General features: G+C 24.4%; 1 protein-coding gene across 4 annotated transcripts; it reads right to left on the bottom strand.

Moving 5' to 3' along the window:
• Positions 1-2491: 2491 nt before the first annotated feature.
• LOC132924482 (atypical protein kinase C-like) lies at positions 2492-18463 on the bottom strand. Of its 4 annotated transcripts, XR_009661333.1 has the most exons (13): positions 18197-18331; positions 17364-17537; positions 16837-16996; positions 7563-7728; positions 7382-7492; positions 7155-7324; positions 6204-6438; positions 5869-6049; positions 5607-5707; positions 5371-5540; positions 5156-5271; positions 4578-4719; positions 2492-2759 (listed from the first exon to the last, which is right to left on the bottom strand). XR_009661333.1 is itself a non-coding variant. In XM_060988832.1 (11 exons), the coding sequence occupies exons 1-11, from the start codon at positions 18316-18318 to the stop codon at positions 2696-2698; spliced, it is 1596 nt and encodes a 531-aa protein (XP_060844815.1). In that variant the 5' UTR covers positions 18319-18463; the 3' UTR covers positions 2498-2695. The 4 variants fall into 4 exon arrangements, 1 of the variants encoding a protein (XP_060844815.1); XR_009661332.1 differs by lacking the exon at positions 17364-17537 and having other exon boundaries at positions 2493-2759; positions 7155-7321; positions 18197-18463; XR_009661331.1 differs by lacking the exon at positions 17364-17537 and having other exon boundaries at positions 2495-2759; positions 18197-18463.
• Positions 18464-20554: the final 2091 nt, after the last annotated feature.

The following is a 20554-nucleotide window of genomic DNA, read 5'->3' as shown; positions in this document are numbered from 1 at the left end:
CGCCGCCGCCGCCGACGATCCGGGAACTGACGAACGAGTATAGCGACTGTGCCCGTGCGCCCCTGGTACTCTGGAGTAGGTCGTTTGTCGCACGGAACAGTAAATGACAAAAAATTTAATCGCACTAAGATCATTCGAGTGGTATGTGAAGTGCGTACTAGTTGATTCCCGGGTTACCTGTTTACCTACACCGATAGTCGATACCGTTGAGTTGTTTCCCGGGTCATTATATTATTTTTCTATTATCAAATAGGTATTTACGAGTTGTTGATTTCCGGCTCATTATATTATTTTTTTTCAATATCTAGTCAAATATTTAGCCTATTAGCGTAATCCAAGAGACAAGGAGGCTGGCAAACAGTTTTCTCAAAAATGTAGTTATTTTTAGTTTTTTCATAATTTGAAAACCATTTAAATTTTATTTATTATTTTTATTGTATTGTATTATATTAAAAAAAAATTAGTAGTTAGGTAAAAATTTAAAATACATTGTTTTTAAAAACTGGTATCTGGTAATGAGATTACCAGTATACCGTGAGTCGTGACATCACTTCTTACAAAAAAATTTGTTTTTCTCGGTTTTTCATGGATTTTATAGTCCCGTTGCCCCTGTATTTAATACATGTTTCCAACTGCACCACTTCTAACAGCTCAGTCTATTGATGTACAATACTAGGGAATCAAATCACACATACTTCTTAATGACCCGGGAATCAATTAATACATAAAGTAGGTCTCGGGAATCAACTGACTTACTGTGTACGCTAGTTCGCGGACTGTGGTTATGACAACATTATTCTATATATCTCGCATGACAATTTACGATAAAATATTTGATACCTAATCGAATATTATATAATTTATTTTGATATTTATATTTTTGACTTGAGTATGTAACACGTTGATAGCATTGATGATATATAATATACCTATTTTACAATGACTACTTCGTGTAAGTAGAGATGACCGCTGTGTTCGCTATTGATAATATATTTTAAGACTTTATGAACATGACAATTAAATTTTTCACGTATAAAACAAATGTAAAAACAGAACTTATTGATAATTCCTACATATATTTAACATATTATCAAATCAAACGTCCATTAAAAACTACTGACTTATAAAAGAGATCTTGTTCTGTATTAAATTAAATTATTTAAATTTGTGTAATTTAAGATTAAATGCCTAATTACAATCAATTTTACAAATATATTTATTTTAGATTCTGGGTAGAACGATTAATGTTAATAGGATGTTACGATATGATTTAAGTTTTTATTAATAATTAATGGACTGTCTCTGTTCAAAATTATTTTATGTATGCAATTTACAACAATGACCTCGATGAGATTCAATCAGATTGAATTAGACGCAATCGACCGACATCAGTTTTATTTTATTATACTTTTATTATCATCGACATAATAGGTAAAACGATATCAATTTAAGTCTCTGATAAAATTTCGTTTATTTTGATGTTTAAAATGACTGATTATAATGACACCAATACATAACAATAATATCGACGAATAAATAAGACTTAAAAATTCTGTCATTATACTTGTAGTCATACAATATACATATTTGAACCTAATACTTCAACTTCATAATGTTATCGTCTAATCATTAGACTTTAATGTGTAATTAGTACCATGGAAATATCACTGAGCTTTTATAGATGATGTGTACCTAATTGTTACAATTGTAGTTAAAATAATTTGTATTAATAATAACGATTTTTGGGTAATATTTAATTATAATACAATATGTATATTCAAATTAATTAATCAATTATGTTCAAAAAAAAAAAAATAAAATTGAGTATAATGACGTATTTATCGGTCTCATGACCGTTCGTTATAGATGATACCAGTTGTATTATTACAACTGGTAATATTTGTTATGTATTATTACAACTGGATATTTGCAATATCTCCTGAAATAATGGCGATATTATAATAATTATGTTTTTTTTTTAAACACTCGCAGGCACATATATGGTATTACATAATTCACAATTTTTCTTGAAACTAGAAAAAAATATTAAAAATCATGATGTTAATCAAAATAAAATGTTGAAAGGTCAAATATTTCAGGAAAATCAATTCAGCAAAATGGCTATGTTATTAAAATCTAATTAAGATTTTTAATAATACATTATATTTAATACTTAAATGATCATTGTTAGAGATCATTTTTAAATAACAAAAAATAAAAATAAAAACCAAATAAGTCCATTTACTATATATTTACTTTAACTAGAAGTCATAATACATATATAAAGACTAAAATAATTTTTCAACTGTTGCACTAATTTGTAAGAAATATTTTTTTCCTAAAAAAAGTAATTTTTTTAGTTTATTAGAAGACATTTTGATATTATATTTCAAATGTTATTAATAGTTTAATTCGATAAATTTGTAACTTGTTCAAATTGTTGATTATTATATAAACAATTAAGTATAATAAAAAAATTTATAAGTATGTATATAATAATATATTTATATTTCTAAAATAATAAAAATTTCATAAAATAAATGACTTTATCGTCGGCAAATTCGTAATATTTTAATAATAATGTTTGTTATGGCGGGGCTGGGGAGGTAAGCAGACCATCCCCTATAGACAGTGGCGAGTTATGATTATCAAACATGGAAATGCTCCATATTACGGGAATCCTCGTGTTACTCATTTACGACATCAAAAACGTGTTCACATATTCAAAACCCTCGAATTTGAGCTGATCGATGTTCTGTCTGAAAAAATTCAAAATAAAAAGTAATTATGTTGAACACAATGAAAATTTTGCACAAGCAGATGAAACCATATTATATATATATATATATATATACAATACATACAGTTTCTCAACCTTGTTTATGTGGCAAGCCCCCAAATAAATATTCATTTTTTTAGCGACATCTAAATATATAATATATATTTAAATATTTTATATACCTACCTACAATCTACATGTATAAATTACCATTAATAATAAATACTATTAACATGTAGTATGTACCATTAAGGCATCCATTGCAGTTTTCAAATTTTAAAAATCGTTTATTTGTCTTACCATAAATAAATGCGTCGAATATTAATATAATCATTCTTAATGTTTTTTTTCGCTAATAACTTGAAATTATTTTGTCTGTCCTTAGCTTAATATAATTTTTAAACTAATTATCGTATTATTCGTAGTTGTTGAATTTAGATATTATATATATATTTAATTATTATTAAGATTAATTTTTTTTTTTTAATTTAAACTATATTATGTTAACATCATATAGTTGAGAACTTGAAGAAACACTAACCACCATAACCACCATGATATACCTATATTATTTTAATAATATACAGTATAAAGGTAGGTACATTATATTATGGTATATGTTAATATTTACTTTTAAACTATCAGTGGCAACTTAAGTGGGTATTTATTGTACGTATAGACACAGGGGACTTTGTCCCATTTTTTAAATACAAATTTCATAAATATATATTAAGATAGTATAATGTGAATGTAAAATGTGTGATTTAGGATATAAGTATAACTATTACAATATAATAAAATATAATAATATAATGGGCCATAGGTACAATCTACACGTAATACAATAGAAGGGGACTATACAATTTCAATATTACTACGATAATCCCTACTCTTATCACAATACATTCACAAAATATATGGGAATACTTTTATTGGAGAACATCAATATTATTATTTCAAAACTATTAGCGTTTTTGATGTTGATAAACTTTTTTCATCTTGTTTTGTTTTAAACTAAATTTGGTGATTTATTAAAAACAAATGAAATAATCGGAAATACAATAAATAAAAATAAAAAAAAATATAATTTTAACCTCGAATTAAGTATGTGTTAATAATAAATAAGTATACTTTAGGAAAAAAATTTATATATATGCATATAGTTTTGATTATAGATTGGTTTATAATGTTTACATTGTATGGAACTTTAATTCGATTTCTCACATTAAAGAAGTGATGTCTAAAGTTAAAATATTAAGTCATTTTTTAAGTATATAATAAGTTATGTAAAAATATAATTGATACTCGGGATACTTTTTATCTATTTAATCATAGAATCATAGACATAGGGATATTAAATAAATATAATATATTATGACATACATGTTTGAGTATACATAATATTAAATATATTTATTGATAACATTTGTTAAAGAAAAAGTGTCTTTAGTCATAAAAAACTTAATTCAATCCATTAATGATAACAATTTCCTATCATTCAAATTCTTTTTTTATAAACTACAAAAAAAATGTACCTATTTTATTTATTTTTCGTTATGCAGCAATACTCAGTGGGAATTTTCTTGATCGTCGATATCATTGATTAAATAAAATTAAAATAAGTAAAGAGATCCTTTTGTTGTAATTTAGAGATACTAAATACATTAATAAAAGCATTGGTATATTGTGGTCTCACTGGTAGTTTTCAAAATTACATGTATTTTAGGCTACTGTTACACATTAAGTATTATATTTAATTTAGTATTAACTATGTATCTATAAAGAGACTGAAAATTACCGACATATTTATGCCAAACTCAAACAGGTAATGATTATACATATGGCTGTTTTAGGAATTTTCCTGTGTAGTCTTGGATATTTCTATGATTATATCAAATGATTCTAGGAAGTCAGTAATGTGAAAGCAGCACCTCTCGTATCTAGCGGTTTCACAAAAAAAAATAAAAAAATAAATAAAAATATATTTTTCAAACAAAATCTAATAATTTAATTAAATTATAATATGTCTGCATAAAATATTACCTTAAAGTTAACACATCATTTTAATGTTATAAAAGCAACATATTAAATTTTAGAGTTTCTTTCAAAATAGTAACAAGATACTTAACTTAATTTTAATTTATAATTCGGCAATGTCTAGTGTTAGTTGTGGCCTATAGCTACATTGATATTTGGAGTTGTATAAATGTGTTAAAAATAAACATTTAAATTTTCAAAACTAATAAATTAGTAACCATATTATTATTATTAGTTTTAATATAATATTATTTTTATTGTGTTAGAGACTTATCAATTAAAACAATTTTACCCTTAATGAATGATTTTTCAATAAATATAAATGTTAAATCTACTTACAGATCATCAGGTGTTAAATATGTAGGTTCATCTGTAAATTCTGATGGAAAATTAGCAAGATCATGATCAGAATTTAGTTGTGGTTTATAAAGAGGACTAACTTTCTTTTGTTCTAACTAAAATCATATAAATTATTTAAATTTATTAAATGCTATAGTAATATTTATGATTTAAAATAGCAACAAAATATTAAGTTATGTATTATGATTATTTACCATATCCCAATCGATAGATTTGAAGAATAGGTGAGTCTTAAGATCATAGAAGCCAGTGTATTCATTGCAACCCAAACGATCACCAGGATTTTTATTTAAAAATCCTCTCAAAACCGAAGCTGCTTGAAAAGAAAGTGATCTTGGAATACTAAGAGGATTTTCTAAAATGGCTATAAAAAAAAAATTCACTTTATGATAAAACTGTTTAAAAATAACCATTATTTGTATTATATTACCATCAAATAATTGTTCCTCGGTAATTTCTGATACTTCACCAAATGGACTTTTACCGACCAACATTTCATACAAAACAACTCCCAAGGCCCACCAATCCACACTAAAAACAAATCAAATTGAGCTAACATTCAGTATTTAATTTAATAAATATAAGGAACAAGTCACAAGTGTAAAACATGATTTTCATTTAACAATAATAAATCAATAAATATTTATAACCATGTTTATTTTAAATTTTATTAAAAAAAAAAAAATGTATACCTAAATCCATAATCTTCTTGTTTTAAAATTTCTGGAGCCATGTAATTTGGAGTACCACAAAATGTAGAAGTTGTATCTCCAGGCTTTATTCCCCGTTTACACATTCCATAATCTGTCAATTTTATATGGCCCTCATGATCAAGTAATATATTTTCCAATTTTAAATCTCGATATATTATACCTGAAATATACCAGTATAAAAACAAAATTGTTTTTGTTAAAGATTATGTTAAGTGAACCAACATATTATAATTCTATAGATTTAAAAAAAAAAAATTATTTATTTATAAAATTGAAATGAATTAAAATATTAATCAGGAAACAATTGATTATACCTTTAGCATGCAAAAAGTTCAAAGCTAAACTAATTTCTGCTCCATAAAGTTTAGCATGTTCTTCAGACAGTCGTTTTAGTCTTTGCATAAGATACATTAAGTCACCTCCACGAACAAATTCCATCACAAAGAATAATCGGCTGACTGTTTGGAAGCAAGAATGGAGACCAACCAAAAATGGATAGTTAGAGGCAGTTTTAAAAACATGTTTTTCTGTTTGTATCCAATCAATATCCTAAAATTTAAAATATATATATATATCAAATATTTTAAGTGTATTATTTAACTATTAAGTTATTTATACATGATATAACAATCTTGCATTTTGTAAATACATAATATATATTATAATATTATATAGTAAACTAATAACAAACAAAAAAGTGTTGTTTTGGAGTGGTTTTGATAACAATCCAATTTTCACACTATTCAAAGGAAAACATTGGCTGTACAACATAGTTTTTTATATTTTAGACACACAGATAAATGTATGTTTTCTCTGATTTTCTGAATAGAGAGATTGGTTAATACAAAAATAGTATGAATTTGAAATTTAAATTTAATTGTTATTTCAAATGTATAAACAAAATTAAGTAAAGAAAAATGTATTATGACTTATGAGTTATAAATTTATAATTGTAAATAGAAAAACGAAAAAATAAGGTTGTACATAAATTTACTAGATTATTCACCAAACCATTTTGGATCAATGGCAGTTATTTATCAATCAAACCTATGATAACAAATAGATTGATTCAATTTAAAAGATTATTGCTGTTTTTATATAAATACCAAAAAAAAAAAAATAAGTACTATTATCATTAAGAATTATAATATGATTCAATGTTTAATTGAAAACAAATAAAGTGTGTGATTATATATTTAACATAAATTTGCAACATAATATACTATAAATCATATAACTATTATTGATGAAAATATATTAATTACTTCATCACTTGTAAGTAGTTCTTTTTTTATAATTTTCATAGCATAAATTTGTTGGTTTTTTTTAAGTTCAACCATAACCACTTTGGCATAACTACCACGACCAATAATCCTAATTAATTCAAAGTCGGCAATAGAATATTGGCATGGAACTTTAACTTCTTTATCATCTGCTATAAATATAATAAAACATTAAATAATATAATAATAATATTATTTTAAAATAATACTTATAACTTGTGGACGTTCAATAGGTACAGAATCAGTTGGTTGATCAATAACATAGTTTTGATCAGAACAATCTTTTAAATCCGGCGAATCAATATCAGAGCAAAGTGTACCTAAATATTGATCCCACAATCATTAAATATACATAATAATTTTAATAAAATATATGTTTATATTAATTACTTTGAGATGTCAGAGGATCTCCATCATCGGTATCATCACTAACTAAAGAATCATTAGTGCAAGCATTTTTACCAAGTTTATGAAAATTTCTGCGAGTAAGCAATTTGCATTGAGCACATCTGAATCTTTGCCGTCCTAATCCCAGACAGAATGTACAAAATGCTCGCTGATTAAAAATAAGAATAATTATTAAATAGTTATAAATCACATTATTCATTAAATTTAAGCAGAATATTTAAAACCACTGTTGCTATTACATACTAAATTATTGTCATGTACTTGATGTGTACTAGAAGAACTGCAAAATATTCCCATATTGATATTATATATTTTTCTTAAAAACCATCGAATAAGTGTTTTAAATAAAGAGTGTAGAACAAGACTGACAAGCTTTATCTTATTAGTAAAGAAACATACTAAGGCTTCCAAAATTAATTATTATTACTATTTTATAACAATTAGTTGATAACTAGTTAAATGTCTAAACAAACACATCTTATCTTACTTTTATTGTATACAAAATACAGATATTAAATGACCTTAGACCTCTTTCTAACAAAAAACATAACTTGTACAATTTATAAATTATTTAAAGATAATAATTAGTTGATAATATTTATAACGTATAAATGAATTTAATGTTTCACTGATTGCATATTTTGTATTATCTTAAATTGAGTACATTTTTAAAGTATATTATACATAATATATAATCAATGGCAGTACTACTAGTAAATAAAATGACCACATTCTATGGATGAGTATCTTGTTTGAAAAAATATGTCTCTAATTATTTTAATAAAATATTCAAAATATAAAAACATTTTGCAATTCCCTCATTATCTTAAAATAGATTATGGCAACACTGATATGAATTAGATTTATTTATATAAACACCAGTAACTCCAATCACTATGAATAAATATTGCAGATGCAATACCTAATTTAGGTAGATGGTACCATGACGGATAATAGTAATCCATAGAATAAACAAGTTATAAATATTTGAAAATAAGTAAGTTTAATTTGTCTTATATTTTAGCATAACATATTCACTGTTTACAGTGCCTCCTATCTCAGATTTTATTTTTATGCAATACCATTTAAATAAGGCCCCAGCCATGAGTTAAAAGTTAAAATTAAAACGTTAAAACGTTAAGTTAAGTTAGTTTTTTTTTTAATTAACTTTTAACTTAACGAGTTAAAAAAAATCGTTAACTTTACAGCCTTGCATTTAAGAATGATATTTCTGCTATTGATGTGCCATGTTATACCTTTTAGCTTGAGAAATATGTCTATTAACTCAATGTAGTTGTCTCCAAGTCAAAATGTGGCATATAAATAAATAAATAAAAGGTTACACATTAAATTATATTTTTGGATTTATTTATGAAAATTTAAATTAAATTAGATTTAATAGTTAATTTATTTATTTAATTAATCTGAAAAAGATCTAAAATATATACATATAAATTAAATATACTGGAATGTATTTAAAAAGATTTATAATTTTGATATAAAATTATCATTTACAATGTTAAAATGTTGTTATCCTTATTTAAACGGATATAGGTAATGAAAAGTTGTTTCATAATTAGGTTTTATATAAATTAAATACTTATTTAAAGTTCTTTTATTTAGTAAATAGTAATTTTTGGATATAATATTGTTAAAGAATTAATTAAATTTTTAAAAGCATAATTTTAGTACAATATACTACATGATGTATCAGAATTAGTTAAAATTTTAAAGTTAATCAAAAAAATATATTGAGTTAAATTTATTGTATTAGAAATATTTAAAAATTAGTTTTAAAATTGAATTGGTTATATTATTACCAAGGCTCGGATTTTATAGCACTAAAAATAAATGAAATGTGCACTATAATATGACCTAAAAAATCTTAAAAAAGCACTATAATATGCCCTAAAAACATGAAAAATAGGAAAAATAAAAATGTATTCTGTTCATAATTAAAAAAAAACTTTTATTTATTTTAACTAAAGATTATTTATGAATTAATACATTTATAATTAATTAAAAACTTATGTTTGTTTACATTTTTAATTACTGTTCGATAGGCTAATACGCCGGACTATTTAAAAATAGACTTTAATATAAACAAAAATGTAGGTATTTTTTATATGTTTTCAAAAAAAAAAATAATTAAAATAAATGACAACATTTTTATAATTTTCATACCACATAATATAAACTATAGATTTATGAAAATACTAAATAAAACGTTATATTATGCAAATTAGCAAAAAATAGCACCAGAACTTGAAAAATAGCACTAAAATCTGAGCCCTAATTATTATATTTAGTTATTAGTATTTTAATTTAAATGAATGTTTTAAAATTTTAAAAGGTATATTGATTTTATATATTAATATTTTAAATTTAAATTATTTTATGGATAAGTTTAAACATTTTGTACAATACATTTTTTTAGATTCTGAACGGAGTGATGAATGTATTGATTTTACAATGTGTGTTTTTTTTTTAATTTTTTTTTTATTTTTGTGTCTGTAATCACTTTTTGGAGTAGTAATAATGCTTCGATTTTTGACTTCAGCCCATCTTTGAAAAGGAAAATTCATCTAGTTGGTACTTAGGGGGGTCAAAAGTAAAACATTTCCAATAGTTTTCAAAAGCGTGGGGAAAACCCCTTAAAAAATTACGGAAAAACGGGAATTTTTACGCATAACCACTTTTGACAAAATCGATTTTTTGATTTTGCTGTAACTCAAAAACGAATCATTGTAAATACTTGAAATTTTCACCAAATGTTTATATTAGCGTTATCTATTTACGATTAAATTTTCAAAGTATTTAGAATTTTTTTAAGGCTATACTTATAGACAATTGAAATTTTTGACTTTTTAAAATTTTTTTTCTTAAAATGCCGATAAAAAAAATTTGGCTATTCAAAAAATCTTTAAAATTTAATACAAGGTTTATTATAAGTTGTACCTATCGTAGTAAAAAAAAAAATCAAAAATCGTTAGTCACAATTTTTGTTTATAACTATTTAAAGTTCAAATGTTTACGAAATATATCAAAATTGAGAAAATTTGCAAGGAATTTTGAAGTTGAAAATTCATAAAATTTTTGTGATTTATACTTAAGGTTCAAAAATCCAATACAAGGTTATCCATAGGTTTTCCTACAAGTAACTGTAAAAAAAAATTCCAGCGTCAATATAAAAAACATTTTATGAGCGTATGAAATTTAATTTTTTCAAAATCACGTAAAATAACGTATATTTTAAATTTAATATATTTGTTGTTATTAAGAAAATAACTTTAAAGATTAGCTGGACTTATAGTTTTTCAAAACTTATCAAAATACAAATACTAATTTTTTTTTTTTTGAAGTTTAAATATTGACAAAGTTAGTGAAAATCACAAATATTTGCTTATTATTTTGTAAATAAAAATGTATTAACAATTTTGTATACAAAGCTAGGATTTTAGAATGTAATACAAAGTTTTCCATGAGATTTTCTTACAACAATTATAAAATAATTTGAGCATATCAAATAAAACATTTTTACGAGCGTCTAAAATATTAATTTTAATGAAATCAAAAATTTACACGTAAAATAACAATATAGTATTTAAACGATTTTATATTTTTGTTATTATTAAAAAAGTACTACCTAGTCGCAGAAACTTTTTTTATTATTGATTAATACTTCATTTATAGTAATATTAGTAATGATTAAATTAGTATATTAATTTATACTTATTGTGAATTCAGTACAGATTATTTTCAGGTTTAACAAAAATTTGATTAAATTAAAATGTTATATACGATCTCAGTCATTCATTAATATCATAAATATCTGCAGTAATATTACTGTTCAAAGATTACTTAAGAGGATGCCAGCGTAGTATTTGTTATCTCTCTCTAACCCACGCGCAACATAGCAAATTTTACATTCACAAAAATGACTATAACCATATTAATTTCTCAAATTAGAGTGAAATGACCTATTACAGAATTTAAAGTTAAGAAAATTATCTAGGGCATCTCATAAGCGTTTCATTATATTTTTATTTTAGAGCGAGTTATGAGTATTTAAAAATTGTAAATTGTTTATACATCTTAAAAAACTCATAATTAGCTTTAAAATAAAAATATAATAAAACGCCTATGAGATTCCTTAGATAATGTTCTAAACTTTAAATTTTATAATAGGTCATTTCACTCTAATTTGAGAAATTAATATAGTTATAATCATTTTTGTAAACGTAAAATTTACTACGTTCCGCGTGAGTTAGAGAGAGATAACAAATACTACGCTGGCATCCTCTTAATAATTAGTATTTTAATTGTGGATTTGTATAAATAATTTTAAAGGAAACAAACTTTATTATTTAAATAATAAAAACATTTTTTTAAGTAAAAAAGCTTAGATTTATCCTAACCGAACCCTAAAAACTATAAATATTAATTAATTTTCTTTTATTTAAAAATATATCATTTAATTTTGTAAGGTTAAATTTGAAAATTAGTTTTAAATCCCAATGAAACTAAGATTATTCTTAGGTGCAACATTTAAAATTTTTTTTTAATTATTTGAATTTAATAGAATTAGTTGATTTACATTTCTATTTTTATATTACCATTTATTTAACATCTTTTAAGAGCAATTAAAATTAAAATCAAGGAAAATTTTCCGTAAAAATAAGTAATTAATTTGTAGTTGGAATTCATACAATTTTTTATTTTTTCACTTCGTTTGAATATTTTAAATACACAATCATAAATTAATTTACTGAAAATTTAAAAAAAATTAGCCATGTTAAGCTATGTCACAAGCATTGTAATGTATGTTTGAAGTACTTAAATTTTAAAGACATTTTATATTCAAATGTATAATTATAATGATTTATTCTTGACTGATTTAAGTTGTTTATTTTTATTTGCAAAACATTGATCATAAAAATTAGAATCATTCTACTATATAATTTACTATTGAGTGAAATTTTAAGCTATTTATAGGTATCTGAAATTTTTGAATTGTGTTGATAAAAATGTTTAGGTTTTATCAAAAGGGTTTAAAATTGTAAAGAAGATCCCACATACTTTGTTTTTATAACAATTCAAAAATATTAAAAACGCATAAGTACAATTAGTTTTAGGAATTTAAATTTTTATTAAATTCATTAAAATCACAAAAAACTTAAATTATTTTGTAATTAAAAATTCATAAAATTATTAATATATGTACCTTACATTTGAAGTTCTAATACAAGGCTCTTTATACAATTTTTAAAAAGTTGGGTATGTATTTTGCACAATTATTTTTTAAGGGCTTCTAAAGTTAAAGTATTGAGATGTTAGATAGCGCACATTAAATAACAATTATTGATCATCAAACTTATGATATTTTGTTTAATTCAAAAACTTTTAACTGTAGAAACTTGAAACATTCTACTATTACTTAAATTATCTATTTCTATCTCAGTGAAATTGAGCAGTAAAAATGATTGAACTTCAGCTAGAACATTGAATTAGTTGTTATTTTGGTAGTTGGATTAATTTTAGAGTCAATAAAAAAGATTATTATTTAATACAAGAATCCTCATGTATTTGTTCTTACTGAAATTCAAACATCTTAAAAAATATAAAGGTAAGCAAAATGTATTTTAATAGACATTTTAAGTTAAAATGTTTATTAAATAAAATATTTAAGGAACAATAATGATTTTAGTTATTTTTATTTTAGTAAAAAATATTATTTGTAAGGAAATGGAACTTTTACTTATATTTTTATGTTTTAATATATATAGTAATATTTAAAATACTTGGATTAATCCATTCCAATCTACTGTAAATTAATATTGAGTAAAAATTCAAAATATAAATATATCATAAAATATAGGTACTTAGTATTCTCTTCTTTATTACCTTTAAAAATAGCAGCTCCTATAATTATTTTATCATTCTTCTATTTTAATTACTGTTGGTATTTATTTAATAATTTGTTTTTAAATTTTCTTTTAAAAATAATTAGTTAGTAATATTTTAAGTAAAGCTTTATTAATTAAGATATTATCTGATTTGAATAAACATTTTTAAATTTGATTAAAATAAATTATTTATTCCTCTTTTTTTGTATCAGATAAAACTTAAGTTAATGATATTATGTTTAGATAAATTTATTTAAATCCATAATTTTTTAAGAGCTAGTATTTTTATTTTAAATATAGATAATAATTAAGATATCTGTTTATATTTATTTAATAATATTGTCTGTGAGAATAAATAAATTCAATATTATTATACTGGTTAAAAATTGTATAATTACATATTGTAATAATACTAACATGAAGAGGTTGAACAATCAAGGTTGAAATATGATATTATGCCATAAAAATGTGTTATATTGTAATGACAGAAATTAAATCACTCACGTGTAAAAAAATAAAATCTTCAATTAATTAAGACTTAAAGTTACTAAGAGAATTAGAAATTAGAGTTGGGAACAATATCCTAAAAACACCACCATTTCAAATGTATTCTTAAAATATATAACATTAACATAAAAAATGAAATAACAAATTAAAACTTATGTATTGCAAACAAAATTTCTTATTGTGTCATCAATTAAATTCTACTAGAATAATTTTATATTTGAATATACTATTTTTTAAAAATATCAAACAATATTTTTATTATTTGGTAGGTTTGTACTCTATCATATTTTTAATACAATTATATTTATACTCATTATGATTGTATCATTAAGTTCATAAAATGATTCATAAGAAAAAATTAACATTAAAACCATAATAATTATAAAAATCACATTCTTATAATTTGTAAGTACTCATATAACCTAACTTAAGCAGTAGGTATACTACTATACTGTATAGACAATAGACATATAAATATTTAACATTTTAGATATATTAAAATTTTTTTCTGTCGTTTTGATTCAAATATTTTAACAGATTCTTATCCGCAGATCAGATATTATTTACATCATAAATGAATCTAATACATGTATTCTTACAATTAAATACCTAATGAGATAAAAAAATGTGTCTTTCAATATATCAGTCAATGTATCAATTCAGAATCTTGGAAAGTAGAAGAAAATATTAAAAACGCGCTCAAATATGACGATGTAGATATAGACAAAGTAGTTATGGTAAAAATGGTATATACTTTTATACAAATACAAGAAAAATTATGATCGACTTTTGGGTCATGAAACATTTCAAGTTAGGTCTAGTACTCTAGTTGGTTAGACAAATTTAAAAACGTCAATGTATGACAACAAAAATTATATCAGAAGAGTATTATACAACGTTTCAGAAGAAAATTGCAACTTTTGGAAAGAGAGTGTATTAGACAATATTTTAAAACAATAACCAACTAATTATTAATGAAGAAATACCACTAGATGAGTTTTTAAGAGTAGATGAAGACATTATTTTGGCTAAATATCCAACAAATGATGAGATTCTGTATTGGTTAAAAACAAGAATGAATATGGTATAAAAGATGATAAAGCAGGAGACATATATGAAACTCATTTTTCTCGTCCAAATAGAAATAAGTTATCGCTACGTTTAACACTATTCGTCTTGGATTTCAAAACACCAAAAATGTATCAAATAATATCTTTAACTTTTTAAATAAATGCAAACATTCTTATAGATAGTAAAAATAGTAAAAAAGTTGTTCAACAGCAAAGATAACAATTTTTTTTTAAATCTACTTATTTTATTTTACTTAATTAGGTAATTAATATTATATATTATAACAAATTTGTATACATTTAATGCATTTATTTTTAACAAATGTTTTTCAAGAAGTTTCAAGTTCATTAAATAAAGGTTCTGCTATGTTCATAATGTGTTCTTAAAAGTTATTAATTACTTTAAGGTTTTTTAATCTGGTTTTAACTTATGCATTTTTTTAAATATTGTTAATACTACTATTAATTTTGATACAAGCATTACAAGCATTTGTTTGATTAAAATTTTAAAAAATATGATGTGATTTATAACTGTTAATTAATGTGAGCGTGAAAATATTCAGTTATTACTGTTGTTAGTGACTCTAGTTAGTTAATCATCTGTACATTTTAGCTAAATATTTGCAAAAAAATTGGCATTTTCTCCAATGTAGTTCATGTATGTTATCTATTAAATAGTTGGAATATTTTTGAAATTTAATATTATTGAGAATTACTTTTGTTAAATCTTTAACAAAATAAACCAAAACTTTAAACTTATTTTGGACCTAGAAATGTTAAGTCAAATGTACATTCTAACCACTTATTATATTTGTAAGTCAAAGTTAACCCTATAGCATTTAAATTTTTCTGCGCCAAACTTAACTGAAGTGAAAACAATAGCCAACATTTTCTGATAAACGATATACTGTTTTTACAGAGTGAAAAATAGCTTATATTTAATTAATTAACAATAATACATTTTGGTTTAAACAATCAACTGTAATATTTTGTTGCTTTATTTTTAACAAAAGATCAAGCAATTTTGCACATAACTGTTGATTTATTATTTAATATATAAAATATTAAAAAAAAATTCATATTTAATAATATGTTTAAAAAATAACTATTTATTTGTACATCTGTTTAATTATTTACAAATTGTTGATTATTGAACCACTATTACTGTAAAATGTATACATGGGTAAATTTGAGGTAAAAAAGTTGTTGATAAAAAATATCTTTTTAATTTTGGTGCAGTTGGGTAATTCCTCTAAATTTAAATAGTAAATAGAGATTAATCTTGGAAATACAGAATACTTTTGTTGCTATATTACGCAAAGTAGCTAAAGACAGAAAACAAATAATTTTTTTATATACTCATAATTTAACAATATTAAAATATCGCAAAAAAAACAGCAAAATTCAAACACAGTTTGTGTTCTTAATGTTAAGCTTTATATTCGATCAATTCACACTCATACTAAAGCTAACAACACAATATTGATTCTACTGAACACAAATTTGTTAGGTATGTTGCAAAAGCATTAGAGAGAGAAAAGAAATAGTACGATGAGATCCTCATAAGTAGAATTATATAATTATATATACATATTATAGTTAATATAATTTCAAATTATTCTATGCTTTAAAATACAATTTAAACATCAAAAAAAATTTAACTTCAATACAAAATAAATCTTTATCTATATAATCGTATAACAATTACATGTAATTTTCATAATGCATAATAATCTAGGCAACTAACTAGCTATAGCACAATAATATATTCACCTTCCCATGACTTCTTTTTTTTCTGGCATCTGGTTTGAGTCGATCATATATATGTTTCAGCTGTTCATCTATTTTGACACCAGATTTATGTTGCACGTTATACAGACTGTTGATCTCAGACCAAGCTTCATTTTTTTTTTTTGATCCAAACCGGATTAGTCTAATTAAACATTATAAAAATTAACATTGGTTTTGAGAACAAAAAAGAAAATCATTAATATTTATTATTAAATTAGTTTGATTGATAATTATAATATTAGGTCTGAAGACCTACCACCTACTAGTTATTTTGTATATTTGTTTAGAAAGGTCACTAAATAATATGATAAATGTGTTAGTAATTAATCTATAAATAAGTTACACGACAATAAACTATAGGTATTATGTAAAATGTATTTTTTGTATTTCTGAATATTTTGTCAATATTCAATTATAAATTAGGTTTATTGACAAAAATATTCCAAGTGTTAGTATTTTATTAAAAATTACTAAGTCCAAATAACTAAATAAATTGTGGTAGCAAATACCTAAGCTCTATGATTCTACGTCTGAATTGACCCTGTTGGCCCGAACACTGCTCGCATGATAAAGAATACTGTTTGCACCATAGTTGAGTATATTTGACCATTATATGGGCTGTGGACACATCCCAAGCATTTTATATACCAGAGGTCCCTTCCATTTGTGTTTTTGCTCTACTCCTACACAAAGTCCCCCAGTTAGGTTTATAAATTATTGATTATATTATTTAACATGATATTCTATGATTAATTATATTTTATCATACACATCCTTCTAAATATATCCCACAATATAGAAAACACTGGCATATAGTTCTACTCTAAGTATGATATAAATTATATGCATTATACACATATACTTACAAAATATTTCTATGTACGTATAAGGTGTATAAAGTATCATAGCTCGCTACAGATAATAATGAACATATTGTAAACATTTTTATATTTTTGTATATCACTTAATACAGTAATATTTCATTTTAAAATTATAATGTTTTTGTTAAATATTTCTAAATCAAAATTAAAATATAATACATTACATTTTAACAAAATCATATATCATTAATGTAATATAAAGCTACATCAACTACTGATTGTAATTTATGAAAAACTCACCAAGAAAAAATCCTAAAGATATAAAGAACAATAATATTCCTAAAATTGATTTCAACTGTTTGAATGATGTGAACACATTTAATTTTTAAGCTACCAACAACTGCACACATAAATATTGCACTTAAAATTTTAGATGCCAATATTTTACTGCGTTATGTAAATATACAGTTTTAAAAAACATATCATTACATATAATAAAATAATACAAACTAGATACGAACCTAAATAGTTTCATATTTTCGATTTTTGATTTAAATGCCAACACTAAATCAATTACCAATTTTTTCCCCCAGTCAGTATAATTTCTTACAAGTTGTTTCTTTGCATTTAATTTAGACGTCATCGTTAAAAAATTTAAGTTAAATAAAAATAAAATAAAAACTTATTGCTGTAACAGCTTTAAACAAAATAAACATCAGTGAGTACTCAAAAATCAAGACTCCAGTAAAAGTAAACAAATCGATATATTATCATTATGTAATGTTGGGTGACCCGACCACGACTGATCAATGCTGACAAAGCTAGGTGACAGCTTTTCATACGACTGGTGATAAGACACTTTGTATGTTAAGTTGCATTTCATTAGGTTTCAGGAGGTGCTGTACTATAGCATTGAAACCGTAAAGTAGATGTCGCCCTCGTAGCGCATAATATTATTAATTCTAAAAGTAAAGTATTTACTAATTCTGAATTACGCTTTTTGTTACGTAATGTTCGTCGAATTTACATTTTCAAAAGAAAAATTAAAAACTACCAACCAGTACAAGTCGTAAGCTTGGCATGTGGTAAATAGTCACCCGGATCGGTCGGGCCCCTATTACTATTGGCCATAATATTATTATAGGCTATGGGTGAATATCTTATGGTTAGATTGCCTTATAAATGGTTGGCGTCTGAAATAATTTTAAACAGCCGAGCATACAAGGTTTGTTATCACGAAAGACTGGAGTCGCCTAGTTTGGTCACCCACTTCACACCCGTCGGCCGTCAATGAAAAATTAAATATAATTATAATTTGTACAATTGTCAATTTAATATGCCACGACACCTACAAGTCAACCACGACTTAAGACATACAGATTACTCAACAGAACAAAGGATGTCCAATGTTTATCTTCGATTTACAGGCTGCGACGAGGAGGCATCTAGTGCCCAAGCGGTACCCAATTAATGCAGTTCAATAATTTGTTTCACAATTGTTTTTTAATTCGTTATACATCATACAATTACATACCTACTTCAAGAGCGCTTGTTGTGATTCTTCCTATAGGCACTAAACATCTATATTTTACGACAATCATTTGTAGGTTCAGACGTTTGAAATATTCTCAATATTTCAGTTTATAAATCGATATGACTCGATCGCGATCACGGTTGTATAGTTCGATAGTGCCATTCGAGAGTAAATGTTTCTATTCTAAAAACGAAAAAATTAAGAGCAGGTATATTACTCGCAAACAACGAATTACATTATTACAATTAACATTGTTATTTAAAATAGAGTATGGAAAGCAATATCTGGTTTCACTAGTTTCAGTCATGTTCATGCATCATGCGTAACCTAGTTCCAAAACTTGATTTTTCCACGAATTCGTTAAGAAAATGTTGTTGCCACTTTATCATACGCAAGTGTCGCAAACATATTAACTACATCCGTTTGGCTACAGTGTAGATGTGCTGAGCGTGAGAAAAGTAAATGTAATTGCCTTCAAGGCATTAGCATTCAGCGTACACAAAAGCACAAATAAAGATCTGGCTGATCCAAGGTCGTAACTGTGGGGAGGGTCCGGGGGTCCGGGACCCCCCTTCCCCCGAAATTTTTAAAAGTAGAAATATTTTAGTGGAGAATATAGTTTATTGACTATACATTTTCAACGTTTATATATAAAAAAAAATTTGGATTCCCCGAAATTTTTTTTCAGTTACAGCCTTGGGCCGATCTATACGAAGTTGACACAATATAAGGCTATAGCTTAAATTTATAAGAGTAAACCACTTTTTAGAGGATAACGCGGTTGCGTTTGATTAGAATTTATTATTCTATATAAAAATAGTTTAGATCTTGAGACTAGACATAAATCATAAGGAGGCTCAAGGACTTAAAAGCACATGTGTTGTCATGACGATTTACGAATACGAAAGTGACAAGCATAAAGGTCAAAAGAGAACTAGTTTCGCGCGGCCAAGACACTGTATCTACTCCTCAGAGGCGAAGGAAAACAAAACAGTAGCGTCATTTGAGGGTGACAGGGTGGGTATTTGCCCCTTTTGTCATTAGCGGGTCGGCAAAGGCCCTTTTGTAAATGGCATTATACTCATATTTGGCACAAATAGGACATAATTTGAGGTAAAATTCTCCACAAAATAAATCATCATATATACTATATAGTAGCTAATAGCATTGAGTATACAATATAATATACTCAATGATAATAGATAATATTGGGTATCCTTCTACATATTATTATATATGTATTATTAAGTCATTATTATCTCTCAAAGAAATGTGTTATTTATACCTAAAGTAATCACGGCTATCTGAGATATAAATACTAGTTACTATCCTAGTATGAATAAAA

The sequence above is a fragment of the Rhopalosiphum padi genome, chromosome 3 (assembly GCF_020882245.1).
Source record: "Rhopalosiphum padi isolate XX-2018 chromosome 3, ASM2088224v1, whole genome shotgun sequence".
NCBI lineage: Eukaryota > Metazoa > Arthropoda > Insecta > Hemiptera > Aphididae > Rhopalosiphum > Rhopalosiphum padi.
This window is presented reverse-complemented; position numbering and strand designations above follow the sequence as displayed.

What these genes read in the sequence shown, in the direction of transcription:
- LOC132924482 (XM_060988832.1), bottom strand. Translation starts at nt 18,318, where the DNA reads ATGACGTCTAAATTAAATGCAAAGAAACAACTTGTAAGAAATTATACT. An exon ending in TGAACGTCCACAAGTTATAA is followed by an intron (nt 7,325 to 7,381) that starts GTATTATTTTAA and finishes TTATATTTATAG; the next exon opens with CAGATGATAAAGAAGTTAAA. An exon ending in CAAGAAGATTATGGATTTAG is followed by an intron (nt 5,708 to 5,868) that starts GTATACATTTTT and finishes ATTTGTTTTTAG; the next exon opens with TGTGGATTGGTGGGCCTTGG.